At 41.8% G+C, this 19,108-nt stretch overlaps 1 protein-coding gene across 1 annotated transcript in view; it reads right to left on the reverse strand.

Annotated features, from left to right (window-relative positions):
- The window catches only part of LOC132827952 (dynein axonemal heavy chain 17-like), a 443,350-nt gene that overhangs the window by 165,980 nt on the left and 258,262 nt on the right, over positions 1–19,108 (reverse strand). Inside the window, exons 42-43 of the mRNA XM_060844799.1 lie at positions 9,091–9,218; positions 644–792 (exon numbers count right to left, since the gene is read on the reverse strand). Of these exons, the coding sequence (XP_060700782.1) occupies positions 644–792; positions 9,091–9,218 (277 nt within the window). The remainder of the gene's footprint in view (positions 1–643; positions 793–9,090; positions 9,219–19,108) is intronic.

Consider the following 19,108-nt stretch of genomic DNA (forward strand, 5'->3'; position numbering starts at 1 on the left):
ACTTTCTTTCCCACCCTGACATTTATTTGTTTCCTTATCCCTACACACCAAAAATGTACCCACCTGCCACCCTATAACTTTAGTCACTTACTTCATCTCCATACCTTTACAAAGTGATTTTAGTACCTTCAAACTGTATTTACTTCCCAGTATATGACAGGGGTGCTGCAAATGAGGGCATGGCTTCTGTAAAGATTCATTCTACTGTTGTATGATTAGTGTATTACACTTTGTCTGCAGTTGGATACAAGAATCAAACAAAGTTAAGTGTGGAAGTTTTTGTCTGATCTGCATTAGAATTGGGAATTCCAACCCAGGTCAGGAGATTTAGGGCACATAATACAACTTTTATTATAATTATGATATGTAGATATATGTCCTTGTGGATTGAGTTGTCTAGGTAGTTTAGCTTATGATTCAGGACAACATCAAAACTGTGAGTTTGAATCTAGTTGAAGTTCACCCGAGTCTTGCCTTGTTCCCACCCCTGACCATGGAGTACAATGACAAACCACTACCAAAAAGTAGTTCAGGATGAAACATTAGCAGAGAATGAACTAAGGAATTGTCTGAAGACAGACCACACATTTATCTGTATTTTAAAACTTGCATTTAATTTAAGAATTAAGAAAATGCAACTTACGGGTTCCAGCCAAGATCAGCTGGATTGATGTAGAGTATTCCTGCCCGAGACACTGTAGCTGGTGTGGCTGTTCTTAGGTGACTTATCTCAAACAGTAAACGCATTGTGGGATTCAGTGGAATTCGTTCATTGCTGGCAAGTGTTAAAACCTTCACATAAGTTAATTAAAATAAATGAATTAATATTTAATTTCTGAAATGGGGATAATATTATTGCTTTGAACAAATATATTAAACATGGGAGTCAGTTAGCTCAGTTGACTGGACAGCTGTTTGTGATGCAGAGTGATGCCAACAGTGTGGGTTTATTTCCCACACTGAATGAGGTTATTATAAAGGACTCTCCTTCTCAATCTCTCCCCTCCCTGAGGAGTGGTGACTCTCAAGTTAGACCACGACTAGGTAACTCTCTAATTAGAGAGCAGCCGATGGTATGGCAGCACTGTGGCAACTTTATTTTTTATATTAAATGTAGAATGGGTTACACTTTATAGGCATCCAATCCTATGAGAAATAAAACAATCTCTTTCTAGTTTCATATATAATAAATATGTAAGGTGCTGGTAAATCTTCTACTTAAAATCAAAATTACAGTTTTAGGAAGCAAAGGAAAAATGTGTTGCATAATTTTAGTGAAAAATTCAAGACTGGAATAAGAGCACTTTTATGTTTTAAAAATATTTTGTTAAAAGCAATTTCATCATGCTTGATGGACGAAAGGTATTTTTTAACTAAAACATTTTTCAATGATCAATCTGTTATGAAGACGTGGGGGTACTGTACAATGTAACTTTTTGGTCCAGCAGCTGGTGTAGCTGGTTGCCTGGAGACAAAAACAAATTTGAATTGCGGCAATTGATTTAAATTATACCAAAAAAAAACTCCAATCAGGTTTGAATTTAGTATGTTGGCAATATTAAAAGTGAATGACACACTCCGATGCTCTGGGGTATAAGACTGGGAAAAATTGAACAGTTGAGGGAGAACTGCCAAAAGACCAACAGATGTAGGCTGCTTGTCACAAGTCACTGATAGATACTTACCTAGAGAAGAAGTTTGCACAGAGAAAAATATTAACACTGACCTGGAGAGCAAATCTACAAAGAAAATATAATGAGAAGATTCGACAGCTGGTTGGTTTTGAAATTTGAATTTTTCAGTCAATCTTAATTGGGAGATTTATTGGACTAGTATTATAGAAGGGAAAATAAATGATTGGTTAGTAGAAGGAGTTGTAAATAGTTGTTAGTTATTTATTTTCTGTTATACTTTAAGAAATAAAGTTGTTAATTTTTACTTTAAATAGTTCTTGGCCTCTCGAATTTTTCAGATTACTGCACATGATAAATCTATTCTGTATTGCTGGTTTAAAATAAGCAGGAGGGTTACCCCATGACGTAACAAATATAACTTTCACAAGCAGTGGAGAATAGTTTTGAGGCTTTCAAGGTATAGTGTTGACACATAGTTGCTTATTTTTTTAAATAAGTAGTTTTTTACACATTTAAGTAGTAACATGATGTAGCCTTATTAATACTGCTGAAGTGAGTCTTACTAAATAAGTATTTTTAGTAAATTGTTAGCCTGATTATCCTAAGTTCAATTCATTGAAATCTACTTTCATGGCCAGTCAAGAGTAAGTTTTACAACAAATTAAATTAAAATAACTTTTTAAATGTGAGTCATATCTATGCATGTAAGAAAATTAACATAAACTAGAAACCTTCCTTAATCAGCAAAATAGGTAGAAACATGATACTTTAATTGGGAGGAGGGGCCAGCATTGTGGGTGGGGCCTGAACTGCGTGATTTGATTCTTGAATTAGCCTAAAAGATTCAGTGAAACATGAAAGTAGATCTGTTTGGTGTATTTCCCCACTTGCCTGGATGAGTACAACTCCAACAGCATTCAGGAAGCTTGATACCATCTAGGAAAAATCAGCCATTTGATTTGTACCATATCCACAAACATTCAGTCCCTCCTCCACTGACACTTCAGCAGTAGCATTGTGCACCATCTATAAGTGGAATTCAGAATTTCTCCAAAGTTCCGCATACAATATCTTTCAAATCCTTGACCATTATAAGGACAAGATCAGCTGATACAAAGGAACACCATCACCTGCAAATTCTGTCCAAGCCACTCAATATTCAGATTTGGAAATAAATGATCATGCAGTGTTAGTTGTCTAAACTCTGGGAACAGCTTCCCTAATGGCAATGTGGGTCTACCTACACCAAATGGACTGTAGCAGTTCAAGCCGACTGCTTACTATCACTTTTCAAGGGCAATTAGGGATGGGCAATAAATGCTGCTTACATCCTATGAGAGAATGAACAATCTTTTTAAAAAAATAACATTTAAAGTAACACAATATTTTGTGCTGATTTGACTGTTTCTACCAGAGAGTTGAAATAAACATATGTACACCATATAAATTAGGAGCAGAAGTAGACCACCCAAAATTTCAAGTTTGCTTCACCATTCAGAAAAACAAATAACAATCTGATAGTGTTATTATAACATTGTTGAACCAAAATTCCAATACTGTGTTGTAAATTCTATGCAGTGAGAAAGGGGACCCTCATATCTTTTGGAATCTCTCCCTTGCATTGTGTGCCCCTTCAAAACAGAATGAGATAAGTACTGCTCTGCTCAAAAAGTAGACAAGAGAAGCAGGAGCCCATCAAGTCTGCCCACCATTCAAAATGATATTGGAGGTTCCCCTACTTAATTTCATATTCTCAGTTTTGCATACTCATTGGATCTTTGTTAAATATATGCAGTAACTTTCCCTCCACAGAATTTTCTGGTAAAGTATTCCACAAATTCACCACCCTCTGATTGAAGAAATTTCTCATCTAATGTATCCTGTAACCTGGGCAATGTTCCCTATAAGCTGGATGGCCATGTTTTGAGGTACTGCAAGGTTCTGTATATGTTGGTTGGCATGCCAATGCACTAACTTCCAGTTTTGTAAGTCATTGTTGCACATGAATCTCTGAAACTGCACTGAAAAAGAATATTTGAGGGAGTATTGATGCTAAGACCGTGAACCCTTTTCTAGATCCTGCCAGTCTGTGGCAGGTGGGGGAATCTTTATGTTTCCAGCATGTTCTTCTAAATTCCTGAAAATACAGGTTCAATTGATGCAATCACTCCTCATGACAATCTGGTACCCTGGAACCTGTCTGGTAAACCAATCTGTACTTTTCCATGGGAAGTAGAACCTTCAGAGGACCCTAGGAGCATGGCCACACAGCTTAGAAACACTATTCAGAATACTGGTTAAACCATTTAGGATTGAAATAAAGATAAATTTCTTCACTCCAAGGGTAGTGAATCTTTAGAATTGTTAACCACATAATGGGCAGATACCTTCTTTCCAATTTTTTTTCAACATCAACAACCAAAACTCAACCTGTCAGACTCTGGATTCACACAAGTGCACAAAGATGAATAGAACTCACAGCTTTAAAAGAATGTGACCAGAGACTTATGAGTTTCCCATGTGCAGCTGACTTTATTTTGATGGTAGGATGTAATCATAAAAAGTTTTAAGACTAATGCGTAATGATGGCCATACGAATATACTACAACTCCAGAGGACAGTTAAGTGCATGACACACCATAAACATGTAATTGATTTACTGTCAGCATTTCAATCATTTTTCAGGAGATCAAAATTTTGATTCCTATCTAATTGTGTCATGGTACTAGCGGTGTTCCACAAGGATCTGCTTTTGGACCATTGCTGTTTGTCATCTTTATAAATGATCTAGAGGAGGGGCTTGAAAGCTGGGTGAGCAAGTTTGCGGATGACACGAAAGTCGGTGGAGTTGTGGACAGCGAAGAAGGATGTGGCAGGTTACAGCGGGATATAGATAAGTTGCAGAGCTGGGCAGAAAGGTAGCAAATGGAGTTCAATGTAGCTAAGTGTGAAGTCATTCACTTTGGTAGGAGTAACAAGAAGATGGATTACTGGGCTAATGGTAGGCTACTTGGTACTGTGGATGAGCAGAGGTATCTTGGTGTCCATGTACACAGATCTCTGAAAGTTGCCACCCAGGTAAATAGACCTGTGAAGAAGGCATATGGTGTACTGGGCTTTATTGGTAGAGGAATTGAGTTCCAGAGTCCTGAGGTCATGTTGCAGTTGTATAAGACTCTGGTGCGGCCTCATCTGGAGTATTGTGTGCAGTTTTGGTCGCCATACTATAGGAAGGATGTGGAGGCATTGGAACGAGTGCAGAGGAGGTTTACCAGGATGTTGCCTGGCATGGTAGGAAGATCGTATGAGGAAAGGCTGAGGCACTTGGGGCTGTTCTCATTGGAGAAAAGAAGGTTTAGGGGAGATTTGATAGAGGTGTACAAGATGATTAGGGGTTTAGATAGGGTAGACACTGAGAACCTTTTTCTGTTAATGGAGTCAGCTGTTACTAGGGGACACAGCTTTAAACTAAGGGGTGGTAGGTATAGGACAGATGTTAGGGGTAGATTCTTTACTCAGCGGGTTGTGAGTTCATGGAATGCCCTGCCAGTCGCAGTGGTGAACTCTCCCTCTTTATGGTCATTTAAGCGGGCATTGGATAAACATATGGAGGTTATTGGGCTAGTGTAGGTTAGGTAGACTTTGGTCGGCGCAACATCAAGGGCCGAAGGGCCTGTACTGCGCTGTATTTTTCTATGTTCTATGTTCTGTGTTCTATGGTACGTTGCTACTCCAAGCTCCATAAAATAGTTCATATGTATCTCTATTCCTTTCTGCCTCAATTACTGCTTCCAATGCCAGATCAGAAAATAAACCTTTTCTCCTATTGCTCCACTTACTGTGCCTTTGTTTCTATCAAGCTATTCTACAGATAATTTGCACAATTTCTGTCAAATGTTAAGAGAGGCAAATTCTTTAAGACATGGCATATCGCCACACACACTGATGGCTGTTGTGATTGGAATGAGGGCTTGGTGGATTTTGTTGAGTATGAGATCCCTGATGGGGTTTGTTAACCTGAGACATTGCGGGAATCTGGCTGATGGATATAAATAAGACTCTCAGAGATTTTACTCACTAGTCAGAGACCATGTACCGTGCATGAGTAAATAAAAGATGACTTGGTGATAGGATACCAACCTCCTTGGAGTTATTTCAGTGTCCCCATTGGAAACATGCAGGACTAATTACAGAAATAATTTAGAGGAACAAACAGTATAAAATTTGCCTGCTGTCTATCTTTAATGGACTAGTGAGTGAGCAGACTTCACGCCGCATCTTGGAGCCCAAGAACAGGTTTTAGCAAATTTGCCTTCTCAGTTATTACTGTTAGTATTTTTCATTGTCTGTCTGGGATATTACTGCTGTACAAATGAATTAAATTTCAGCCCTTTGAGATGGCACGTTGTAATGAAGGATGGTTAGATTGCATTTCTTGAGTTCTTATATTTCAACAACCAAATGTTTTTATTTAAGAAAAGTGATTCCTTGAACCAACAATTGGATTTTATTAGGTAAAACGTATATTGGTATGTAGAAAGTATTTAATAAGGTGTATCACAGAAGAGTTGGTAGATAAAATATGACTGACGTATAAGTAGCAAAGAATCATAGGTAATAGATGTTGCTCAAATCAGAAAAGAGTAAGGAAAAGTATTCATTTAAAGTTAGTAATGATTAACCTGTTTATGTCTGTTTACCTGATCTTCACAAACTTGGAATCCACGGGTTCCAACAGCCTTTCTGCCTGTTCCAAGGAGCAGGGCATGTTTTGCTCATGAACCATTTGCAAGTTCACAGCTTTGATTCATGTACTTATTCATGACAGTTACACAAACTTGAACTTTAAGTGGCACTGGCCCTAACCTCCTGTCGATCATGCCTCTCACCCAGGCAATTATATCTGTGGTTCTTAAACCAACTTCATCCCCTGTAGTAAATGTCCCTCTCACATGGAAGGTCTTGGGTCTGCCAGTGGTGTTCCTGACACCATTTCACACCTCCCCTCCACACCACCAAGTTTGTGAAGATCAGGTTTAACCTGGTACAGAGTTTTCTACCCATTAGCAACTCTGCCAATGTTATCCCTGTAGTTACATGTGGACGGTCCTATAACCAAATAAGAACCATTACAGCTTGGTATCTAGCATGGCTATAAGCTTTTTCCTCAAGCCTGCCTTCAAAGTTTGGACAGCACAACCAAGGAACTTATTCTATGAAGGTCCATCGGGCTGGCCCTGTTACAATCATTACATCCCTCCCCCTCTGAATCCTCAGACTTAGGCCAGTCCTTATTCTTGAAGAGTCTCCTGGGGCATTATAATACTTGATCAGGTTCCTCCAGTTCTGCATCTGATATGGTGATATGTATGTAAGAGCTTGCCTCTTGCACCAGGCAAACCCCAGTAAAAAATCACTCTCTTCTTCCCCTGGCAAAGGCAGCATTGCAGCTACATCCATTATGTCCATACTAATTGAAAAATGTTGAGCCAATCTAGCTGAATCTCTCAACCAATATGGTCCAGTCAAACATGGGCCTGAGCTTTTTATTACAATCAGTGATAACTGAACCAACAGTTTTTCATAAGCGATCAGAACCAAAATTGTACTCTTAATTTATAAAGATTCCCTGGTATGGGTTCTCAGCTTAGCCAAGGTCTTGCACAAATTTAGGGGTTGGAGTCCACAGCGAATTTTGGTAAAAGCCGGTCATGCAGTAACTGATATCTATGATGGTATCAACCTCCATTAGAACGAGATGACCACATTTAACCAGATGTTTATTTTGATTGGCTCTAATTTGGATGCTGCCAGTTGTAGGTGGACTTTCCAGGGTGTGCATTCTCCTGGATACCGGCCTATAAGTTCTCTTACAAAATTTAGATTTAGTAGGACTCTTTTGTTGTTTCTGATCCGCTTACTGGCAATACGTATAATAGCTTGCTGGCCTGGACCCTAAAGCAAATTTTAAATGTTTAGCCGAGGTTAGGCTTTAGTTTTGGGTTTTGTTGTGAGTCCTTGGAGTCCCTCCGATCAGATATGTCCTAAGCGAGGTTATGTAATTGCCTTTACTTAAGTGGTGTTCCCCAACCTTTACCTTTTACCTTTTTGCCAAGGGGTGTGTTTATGGAATGTTACTATATTGGAACAGTTGATTAGTAGTAGCTATTGTATTGGGTCAATTAAGTTTTCCAATAGTTACGTTAATCTAAACTCTACTTTCTTCTGTTCTTATTTCAACTGTCGTGTTTAAATAAATAGCGAGTTTCATCAGAAATGTGCTTTACTCTCATTGCCACCAAAATAGCTCCACATCACCAAGTCACCTTTTATTTACACATGGAGAATTCTTGACTCTGGCACAGCTTCATCAGAGTCAGCACCCAGAATGTCAGAATCCCTGTCACTCTTCTTGTTATCTATCAGCTAGGATCCCTGATTGGACAAGATTAACAGCCCCAACCAGAGAATTCTTATTCATCAAGGTCCAGCTGGCTGACTCCATTACTGTATACTCATTACAGAGGGAGTGTTCTGACATGGTTCAACAGGATGATAATCAACCTGCAGATCCTTCCAGCACTTTTCCCATTAATCCCCAAAAGGGAAAAAGTGTACACAAAGATAAGCAGCAAACAATCTTGGCATTAACATGCATGTTTGGTAAATTTCCTAATGGTACTTAAGTAGAGTTTAGAAACCTAGGAGCTGGGCTATACAAAAAAAAAATCAGATGTCAAGTTTGATAGATTGGATAGCCAGTTGCAACTTAGTATCAGGAAACAAGAGCAAGACATTTTTCTCCACATGCCCCATACTCACTCTTTATACTTTTCACATGAAGTATAACCAATATAACCTCATAAAACTTTCAAACAAAGCTAGTACTTCCCTTTGCGACTCGAGAGCAGAGCCCAATATCCATTGTTGGAGCTAAGCCAAGAATGCTTTTCTTAATTAGTTTATTTCTGTTGATATAGTTGGAAGTTGGGCCTGCAATTTTGGGAACTGGTTTAACACACTGAAGTCATGTATTTGAATCACAAGATCTTTTTGCGTTCATCCAGACCTTTTAATCAATATTCATTCAATGTTTTTCTTCCTATTGACATTGTCTTGCTCGTGTTTGCTGATACTAAGTTACAACTGGCTATCCAACCTATCAAACTGGACATCTGATTAAAAAATAGCTTTGGCAAAGACCATTGTACTTTTTAAGGGAAAAGTAGATACAGTTTCTGACAACAAAGGAAGATACAAGAGTCCAGGGAGAAGTCAGGCTTATATTGCTCTAAAAAAGTGGTGGCACTTTATATAGTAGAGATAGTGGAAATTATATAGTAAATTCAACTGTCTTCTTTTAAAATGCTGTGACTCTGTGAAAAAAATCTAATCTCAACTCACATTTGCTTTTCTTAAGCAAGTTCAGCTAGCTTTAACTGAAATGTCTACTAACCTTGTTGTCATCCATTACAGTATTAAGAGACTCGATCCACATAGGATCTATATCACCATCAAGCACAATCCATTTTGGTCCATCATGTGAAATATTGGCTAGATCACGCATGATAGTTGAGAAAAGTCCTAAGTTGTGTTAACAAAGTAAAGAATAAATATAAATTTTCTTCTTCCTTGATTTTGAACTTGCATTTGTATTCAAGTACAATACTGGATATACAAAAAAGTCTGAAATGTAAAGAAATGTAATGACTGTTGCTAAGTTCACCTAGCTGCTGTAAAATATTTTTCTCATTGATATTCATGCAATATGTTCACTTTGAATAAAGTTCTTACATTTAAAAAGAATCTGTCATCTGCATCTGCAGATGTTTTACATTTGGGATCTGAACTTAAGTAGGAGAGAGAAAAGATAAAAGCTTATCAAATATTTAGTTGAAATTGAAACACTTGATAGACTTTCAAAGATAGGATGTAAAGGGGGATGGTTTCAAAATTTAGGGCTGGATACTGAAGTTTCTGTGTTCAAGTAAGCACAGTGATGCACAGAACTCCAAGTGAATCAGCAAGTGCATACAGCTGAGACAGTTTCTAGAGATAGGGTGGGAAACTTTTTAGATTAGATTAGATTACTTACAGTGTGGAAACAGGCCCTTCAGCCCAACAAGTCCACACCGATCCGCTGAAGCGCAACCCACCCATACCCCTACATTTACCCCTTACTTAACACTATGGACAATTTAGCATGGCCAATTCACCTGACCCGCACATCTTTGGACTGTGGGAGGAAACCGGAGCACCCGGAGGAAACCCACGCAAACACGAGGAGAACGTGCAAACTCCACACAGTCAGTCGCCTGAGTCGGGAATTGAACCCGGGTCTCAGGCGCTGTGAGGCAGCAGTGCTAACTACTGTGCCACCGTGCCGCCCACAAACTATGGATGGATTTACATGCAAAGGCAAAGCTTACTGAATTCAGTTGTTTCAGGAACGAGTGGATGTTTGTGAAGACAGGACTCATGATCAAGTACATCTTCATTGCAATGATAGATATGAGTAACAGATATTTGGAAGATTTGAAGTTTGTGTTGGAAAGATTTCCAAATATTAGCAAAGAGGATATTAAAGAACTTGAGACTTGAGGTCACAAATGCAAGGTTAACATTTAGAATCACCAGAGTGAGGAAGCAGGCTATTCAGCCCATCAACTCTGCACCAACCCTCTGGAAAGTATCCCACCACTCCACCCCATTACTGCAACCATGCATTTAGCATAGCTAATCCACCTAACCTGTACACTAAGGGACAATTCAGCATGGGCAATCTACCTAATCTACATACCTTCAACTGCTGCCACTTGCCCAAGGTGGGCCAGCAGTGCTAACCACAGAGCCTCTGTGCCACTGTAGTACTGATGCATGCAGCTAATGCTCCAGGGAAAGAAGCAAATAGTCTATGCATGATGAATATAATATGCTTCGAAGCTTAGCTTTGGATCAAAAAATAATGATGATGAAAATGATCTGATTCAATTTGACCAAGCAGCTGGAAATGAAAATGAAGTTAGGAAGTAGAGTTAACACTTCTTGCAAAAGGTGAATCAGGTAACTTTGGGGTCTACAGCATACAATTAGAGAAAGTCATGGAATAACTATAACTTGATGGCAGAAAAGCAGTTGGATAATATGGGGTGGTTGGGAAATGTATAGGTTCATTGAATACGTGCATCAGGACTTGGCCAACATTCATTGGTCATCTTTAATTAGCATTGAGAAATAATGGTCAAACACCTTCTTAATTTGCTGCATTTCCCGTAGATGTTCTTACTATTCTGTTATATAGGAAATTCCAGGTTATTGATGTATTGGTGGTGAAATAATGGGAGTACATTTCCAAGACAGGATAATGTGTGACACACAGATAAATCTCTAAGTTCCCATGCAATCTTTGCCCTTGTTCCTCTATGTTTTCAGGGTTGTGGGTTTTGAAGATACTGTTGAAGAAGGCTTAATGAGCTGATGCAATACATTTTACAGATGACGTTTACAATATTTTTCTTTAAATAGATTAGAAACTCATTCGGAACAGTGAACCAATTTTGAGAAAAGCATGTGTTTTCAATTCAGTACTGAGTGTTACACCAATTGCTCTAATTGATAAAGTGATACAAAACAAAACAACAGCCAGTAATAGGTTTCAGTTCTGGAGAACAGATTCACCTGAGCAGAAGGATTTTAGTTTCTGATGTCCAAATGCAGCATAACCTGGACAATTTCCAGGTTTGAGCTAAAAAGTAGCAAATAACATGTACACTACACAAATGCCAGGCGGTGACCATCTCCAACCAGAAATAATCTACCTTTTCCCCTTGGCATTCGATGGTTTCATCATTATTGACTCTCTGACTGTCAACATCCTGGGTGTTACCATTGATCAGAAATTAAACTGGTTTAGTCATACAAATACTATGACTACAAGAGCAGGTCAGAGTCTAGGAATCTTGTAGGAAATAACTCACTTCCTAACTCTCCAAAACCTATTCACCTGCAAGGCACAGGTTAGGAGTTTGATAGAATCCTTGCCACTTGCCTGGATGAATGCATCTCCAACAACACTCAATAAGCCTGTCATGATACAGGACAAAGCAACCTGTTTGGACCATTAGCCATCATTTCTGCCATCTTCAATGTGATGCTACCACCAGACACATATATTCCCTTCCCCTCCCTTGTCAGCCTTCCACAAGGACTATTCTCTCTGGGACACCCTGGTCCACTCTTCCCTCACTCCCAACGCTCCCCACCACAACATGGCACCTTCCCCTGCAGCCACAGAAGGTGTAACATATTTTGTTTACTTCTTCAATCCTCAGTATCCAAGGGCCCAAACACACTTTCCAGAGGAAGCAGCGTTTTACCTGCATTATGTCTCACAAACTTGATTGAGTTTTTTGAAGAAATAACAAAGAAGATTGATGAGGGCAGAGCAGTAAATGTTATCTATATGGACTTCAGTAAGGCGTTCGACAAGGTTGCCCATGGGAGACTGATTAGCAAGGTTAGATCTCATGGAAGACAAGGAGAACTAGCCATTTGGATACAGAACTGGCTCAAAGGTAAAAGATAGAGAGTGGTGGTGGAGGGTTGTTTTTTAGACTGGAGGTCTGTGACCAGTGGAGTGCCACAAGGATCGGTGCTGGGTCCTCTACTTTTTGTCATTTACATAAATGATTTGGATGCGAGCATAAGAAATACAGTTAGTAAGTTTGCAGATGACACCAAAATTGGAGGTGTAGTGGACAGCAAAGAGGGTTACCTCAGATTACAACAGGATCTGTACCAGATGGGCCAATGGGCTGAGAATGGCAGATGGAGTTTAATTCAGAAAAATGCAAGGTGCTGCATTTTGGGAAAGCAAATCTTAGCAGGACATATACACTTAATCTCCCAGACCATCCATAACCTCATCACCTCAGGGGATCTCCCATCCACTGCCTCCAACCTCCTAGCCCCACAACCCCACATGACCCGTTTCTACCTCCTGCGCAAAATCCACAAACCCGACCGCCCGGGCCAACCCATTGTCTCAGCCTGCTCCTGCCCCACCGAACCCATCTCTGCATATCTCGACACTGTCCTGTCCCCTTTAGTCCAAGAACTCTCCACCTCCTCCATGATTTTCACTTCCCCGGCTCCCAATGCCTTATCTTCATGATGGACATCCAGTCCCTATACACTTCCATCCGCCATCACGAAGGCCTCCAAGCCCTCCGCTTCTTCCTCTCCCACCGACCCAACCAGTACCCTTCCACTGACACCCTCCTTCGACTGACTGAACTGGTCCTCACTCTTAACAACTTCTCCTTCCAATCCTCTCACTTCCTCCAAACCAAAGGAGTAGCCATGGCCCCCCGCATGGGCCCCAGCTATGCCTGCCTCTTCGTCGGATATGTGGAACAGTCCATCTTCCGCAGCTACACTGGCACCACCCCCACCTTTTCCTCTGCTACATTGATGATTGTATTGGCGCTACCTCGTGCTCCCACGAGGAGATTGAACAGTTCATCCACTTTACTAACACTTTCCACCCCGACCTCAAATTTACCTGGACCGTCTCCTTCCTAGATCTCTCCATTTCTATCTCAGGCAACCGACTCAACACAGACATGTACTACAAACCGACCGACTCCCACAGCTACCTAGATTATACCTCCTCCCACCCAGCCTGCTGTAAAAATGTCATCCCATATTCCCAATTCCTTTGCCTCTATAGCATCTGCTCCCAGGAGGACGGAACAGCCCAAATGGCCTCCTTCTTCAAAGACCACAATTTCCCCTTCCACGTGGTCGATGATGCTCTCCACCGCATCTCCTCCACTTCCTGCAAATCCACCGTTGAACCCTGCCCCTCCAATCGCCATCAAGACAGAACCCCACTGGTCCTCACCTTCCACCCCACCAAACTCCGGATACATCATATAATCCTTCGTCATTTCCACCACCTCCAAACAGACCCCACCACCAGGGATATGTTTCCCTCCCCACTCCTATCAGCATTCCAGAGTGACCACTCCCTCCGCGACTCCCTTATCAGGTCCACACACCCCACCAACCCAACCTCCACTCCCGGCACCTTCCCCTGCAACCGCAAGAAGTGCAAAACTTGCGCTCACACCTCCCCCCTCACCTCCCTCCAAGGATTCAATGGATCCTTCCATATCCATCGCAAATTCACCTGCACCTCCACACACATCATTTACTGTATCCGCTGCACCCGATGTGGTCTCCTCTACATTGGGGAGACAGGCCGCCTAATTGCGGAACGTTTCAGGTACACCTCTGGGACACCCGCATCAACAAACCAACCGTCCCATGGCTGAACACTTTAACTCCCCCTCCCACTCCGCCAAGGACATGCAGGTCCTTGGTCTCCTTCATCGCCAGACCCTGGCCACACGACGCCTGGAGGAAGAGTGCCTCATCTTCCGCCTAGGAACCCTCCAACCACACGGGATGAAAGTAGATTTCTCCAGCTTCCTCATTTCGCCTCCCCCCACCTTATCTCAGTCCCAACCCCCGGTTTCAGCACCGCCCTCTTGACCTGCAATCTTCTTCCTGACCTCTCTGCCCCCACCGCCTCTCCAGCCTATCACCCTCACCCTCACCTCCTTCAACCTATCGTATTCCCAGCACCCCTCCCCCAAATTCCTCCGCCCACCCCCCCCCCCCCCCCCACCCCACCCCCACCTTTTATCTCAGCCCACTTGGCACACCAGTCTCGTTCCTGAAGAAGGGCTTATGCCTGAAACGTCGATTCTCCTGCTCCTCAGATGCTGATTGGCCTGCTGTGCTTTTCCAGCACCACACTTTTCAACACTTATACACTTAATGGTAAGATCCTAGGGAGTGTTGCTGAACAAAGAGACCTTGGAGTGCAGGTTCATAGCTTCTTGAAAGTGGAGTCGCAGGGAGATAGGATAGTGAAGAAGGCATTTGGCATGCTTTCCTTTATTGGTCAGAGTATTGAGTACAGGAGTTGGGAGGTCATGTTGTGGCTGTACAGGGCATTGGTTAGGCCACTGTTGGAATATTGAGTGCAATTCTGGTCTTCTTCCTATCGGAAAGATGTTGTGAAACTTGAAAGGGTTCAGAAAAGATTTACAAGGCTGTTGCCAGGGTTGGAAGATTTGATCTATAGGGAGAGGTTGAATAAGCTTGGGCTGTTTTCCCTGGAGCGTTGGAGGCTGAGGGATGACCTTATAGAGGTTTACAAAATTATGAGGGGAATGGATAGGATAAATAGACAAAGTCTTTTCCCTAGTGTGGGGGAGTCCAGAACTAGAGGGCATAGGTATAGGGTGAGAGGGGAAAGATATAAAAGAGACTTAAGGGGCAACATTTTCACGCAGAGGGTAGTACGTGTATGGAATGAGCTGCCAGAGGATATGGTGGAGGCTGGTATAACTACAACATTTAAGAAGCATTTGGATGGGTATATGAATAGAAAGGGTTTGGAGGGATATGGGCTGAAGGCTGGCAGGTGGTCTAGATTGGGTTGGGATATCTGACCGGCATGGACAGGTTGAACTGAAGGGTCTGTTTCCATGCTGTACATCTCTATGACTCTACTGCATTTGCTGCTCACACTCTGGTTGCCCCTACATTGAGGAAACAAAGCATAGACTGGGTAACTGCTTCACAGAACACCTGTGTTCTGTCTGTAAAAAAGAGCTTCCAGTTGCCTGCCACTCCAAAACACCACTCTGTTTCCTGGCCAACACTGCTGTCTCATGTTAGCCACTAACATGCTCTTTTAATAGCTATTCACCCTTCTAGCCAGATTGTTATCCACTCCTCTGTCTGTCCAACTGCTCTACTCTCTCTTTGGGCTCTATTCCCACCTATCATTTACTCCTTACCACCACTAACCCCCACACCAACCCCCAGCCTCCCACACCAACCCCCAGCCTCCCAAATCCCTGTCTTCTGCATATAAACTGTCATTTTCCTAGCTACCGTCAGGTCTAAGAAAGGGTCACTTGAACCCAAAACATCTTTTGTTTACTTCCCCAATCCTCAGTATCCAAAGGCCCAAGTACACTTTCCAGAGGAAACAACGTTTTACCTGTACTTCACAGAATCTAGTCTCACATTCTGGTCTCCTCTACATGGAGGAAACAAAGCATAGACGTTAACGCTGATTTCTCTCAGATGCTGCTAGACCTGCTGAGCTTTTTCAGCATTATCTGTTTTTTGTGTTGAAAGCAAACTGCTGAATTGATATAACATTCACAAATATTCAGCCCTCCATCATTACTGCTCAGCAGCGGTAGTGTGTACCATCCAAAAGATGCACTGCAGAAATTCACCAAGGCTACTTAGACCTCACCTTCCAAGCCTACTGCTATTATTATCTAAAAGGACAAGAGCAGCAGATACATGGGAATACCACTAACTGCAAGCAAACCTCCAAGCCACTCACTGTCCAGAACTGGAAATATTACCATTCCTTCAGTGTCACTGGGTCGCAATCATGAAACTTCCTCTGTAACAGCATTGTGACACACCAAATTGAATGTAGTAGTTCAAAAAGGCAGATCACCATCACCTTCTCAAGGGTAATTAGTGATGTGCAATAAATGCTGGCTGAGCCAAAATTGCCCACATCCCATGAGTGAATGTAATTTTAAAAAACCGTGATTTATTGTTTATTTTAAGATCGTTCTAAACTTACATTTTCTATATAGAGATAGCTATGTTCGTGTTTACTTTAGTGTGATAAATGTATATTCTTCTGGTAAACAACATTGACTACCTTAAATGAACATGTGAATATGTTCAATGAATAACCATCAAGGTGACTTATTGCAAAAATTGAACTTATGATCCAATAAACTAAATGCAGTATTACTAAATGCAGGACTTACACAGTTAATAGTAGGTTCCTGACAGTGTTGCCAAACAATGAAATCTAGGGGTGCAGGTGCATAGTTCCTTGAAATGAAGTTGCAGGTGGACAAGGTAGAGAAGAAGGCATTTGGCACTCTTGCCTTTATTAGTCAATGCACTGAGTTCAGGAGTTGGGACGTCAAGTTGCTACTGTACAGGAATTAGTGAGGCCACTTTTAGAATGCTGCATACAATTCTGGTCACTCTGCTAAAGGAAAACTGTTTTTAAACTAGAAAGAGTGCAAAAGTTTTACAAGGATGTTGCTGGGACTGGAGGTTTATAGGGAGGGCTATAGGGAGAGGATGACTATGCTGGGCCTTTTTAGCCTGGAGCATTGGAGATTGAGGTGTGACCTTATAGAGGTTGATAAAATCATGAGGGGCACAAATAAGATGAATGACCAAGCTCTTTTTCCCAGGGTGGGGAAATCCAAAAGTAGAGAGCACAGATTTAATGTGAGAGGGGAAAGATTTAAAAAGGAACATAGTTCATAAAAGATAGAACAGTACAGCACAGTACGGGCCCTTTGGCCCTCAATGTTGTGTCAACCTCTTATCCTATTAGATTAGATTAGATTAGATTTACAGTGTGGAAACAGGCCCTTCGGCCCAACAAGTCCACACCGACCCGCCGAAGCGAAACCCACCCATACCCCTACATTTACCCCTTACCTAACACTATGGGCAATTTAGCATGGTCAATTCACCTAACCCGCACATCTTTGGACTGTGGGAGGAAACCGGAGCACCCGGAGGAAACCCACGCTGACACGGGGAGAACGTGCAAATTCCACACAGTCAGTCGCCTGAGTCGGGAATTGAACCCAGGTCTCCGGCGCTGTGAGGCAGCAGTGCTAACCACTGTGCCACCGTGCCGCCCATAAAACCTACTTCTCGTTTTACTATAATCCATGTGCTTATCCAAGAGTCGCTTAAATACCCTAATGTACCTGACCCTAAAATCACTGCTAGTAGTGCATTCCATGCACCCACCACTCTCTATGTAAACAGTCTACCTCTAATATCTCCCCTAAACCTTCCTCCAATCACCTTAAAATTATATCCTCTTCTGATAGCCATTTCCACCTGGGAAGAAGTCTCTGGCTATCCACTCCATCTATGCCTTTCATCATCTGGAACAGAAGTCATCATCTGGCATCTGCCAAAAACGTTGACTCTCCTGCTCCTTAGATGCTGCCTGACCTGTTGTGCTTTTTCAGTGCCACACCTTTCGACTCTGATCTGCAGTTCTCACTTTCTCCCATCATCTTGTACACCTCTGTCAAATCACCTGTCATCCTTCTTTGCTCCAATGAGAAATACCCTAGCTCCTTCAACCTTTCTTCATAAGACATGCCTCCAGTCCAGGAAGTTTCTTGGTAAATTTCCTCTGTATCTTCTCTAAACCGCCCATGAGGTGATTAGAACTGAATGTAATATTCCAAGTGTGGTCTAACCAGAGCTTTATAGGGCTGCAGCAAAACCTCACAGCTCTGAAACCCAATCCCCCGCTAATAAAATGCAACACACCATACACCTTATTAACAATCCTATCAACTTGGGTGGCAACTTTGAGGGATCTAGGACGTGGACCCCAAGATCCCACTGTTCCTCCACACTGCCAAGAATCCTGTCTTTAACCCTGTAATCTGAATTCAAATTCAACCTTCCGAAACGAATCACTTCACACTTTTCCAGGTTTAACTTCATCTGCCCAGTTCTGCGTTCTGTCACTGTCTCGTTTCAACCTACAACAGCCCTCCACGCTATTCGGTCATTGCCAAGCACCAAATCTATTATGGCCTCCCCTCCAGTCGGCCTATTTACATATTGAATCAGGAATGCTTCCTCGACATACCTGACAAAATCTGCTCTATCCAAGCTTTTGCACTAAGGAGGTTCCAATCAATATCAGGGAAGTTGAAGTCACCCATGACAACAACCTGTTACTTCTGCATCTTTCCCAAATCTGTCTCCCATTCTGCTCCTTCATGTCTCTATTGCTATTGGGGGGTTGAAAGATTACTCCCAATATGGTGACTGCTCCTTTCCTGTTTCTGACTTCCACCCATACTGATTCGGTAGACAAACCTGAGGAACACATTTTTCATGCAAAGGATGGTGCACATATGGAATGAACTGCCAGTGGGAGCAATCAGAGCATTAAAAGGTATCTGGATAAGTATACGAATAGAAAATGTTTAACAGGAAATGGGCCAAATGCAAGCAAATGGGACCACATCAGTTTTGGACATGTGTCCAGTGTGGACAAGTTGGACCAAAGAGTCTGTTTCTGTGCTGTATGACAATGACTCTATAACAGCTGGGAAAGACTACTTATCAACTGTGGAGTTTTAAATGAAATTGAACAGCGTGCAATTACCAACAAACCATCCTACCTTTTCTCTTATGTTGGATGGACAATGATTAATGAAGCCACTGAAAATGTTTGGATTCAGAAGATTGCTCGGAAGAGCTTCTTAAATGATGTTCTGGTCTTGAGATGACTGTTCCCAACAAATACTATCTCTCTCTGTGCTATAGATATCATTTCAATTAACAGTGAA

Source organism: Hemiscyllium ocellatum, chromosome 25 (genome assembly GCF_020745735.1).
Source record: "Hemiscyllium ocellatum isolate sHemOce1 chromosome 25, sHemOce1.pat.X.cur, whole genome shotgun sequence".
Taxonomy (NCBI): domain Eukaryota; kingdom Metazoa; phylum Chordata; class Chondrichthyes; order Orectolobiformes; family Hemiscylliidae; genus Hemiscyllium; species Hemiscyllium ocellatum.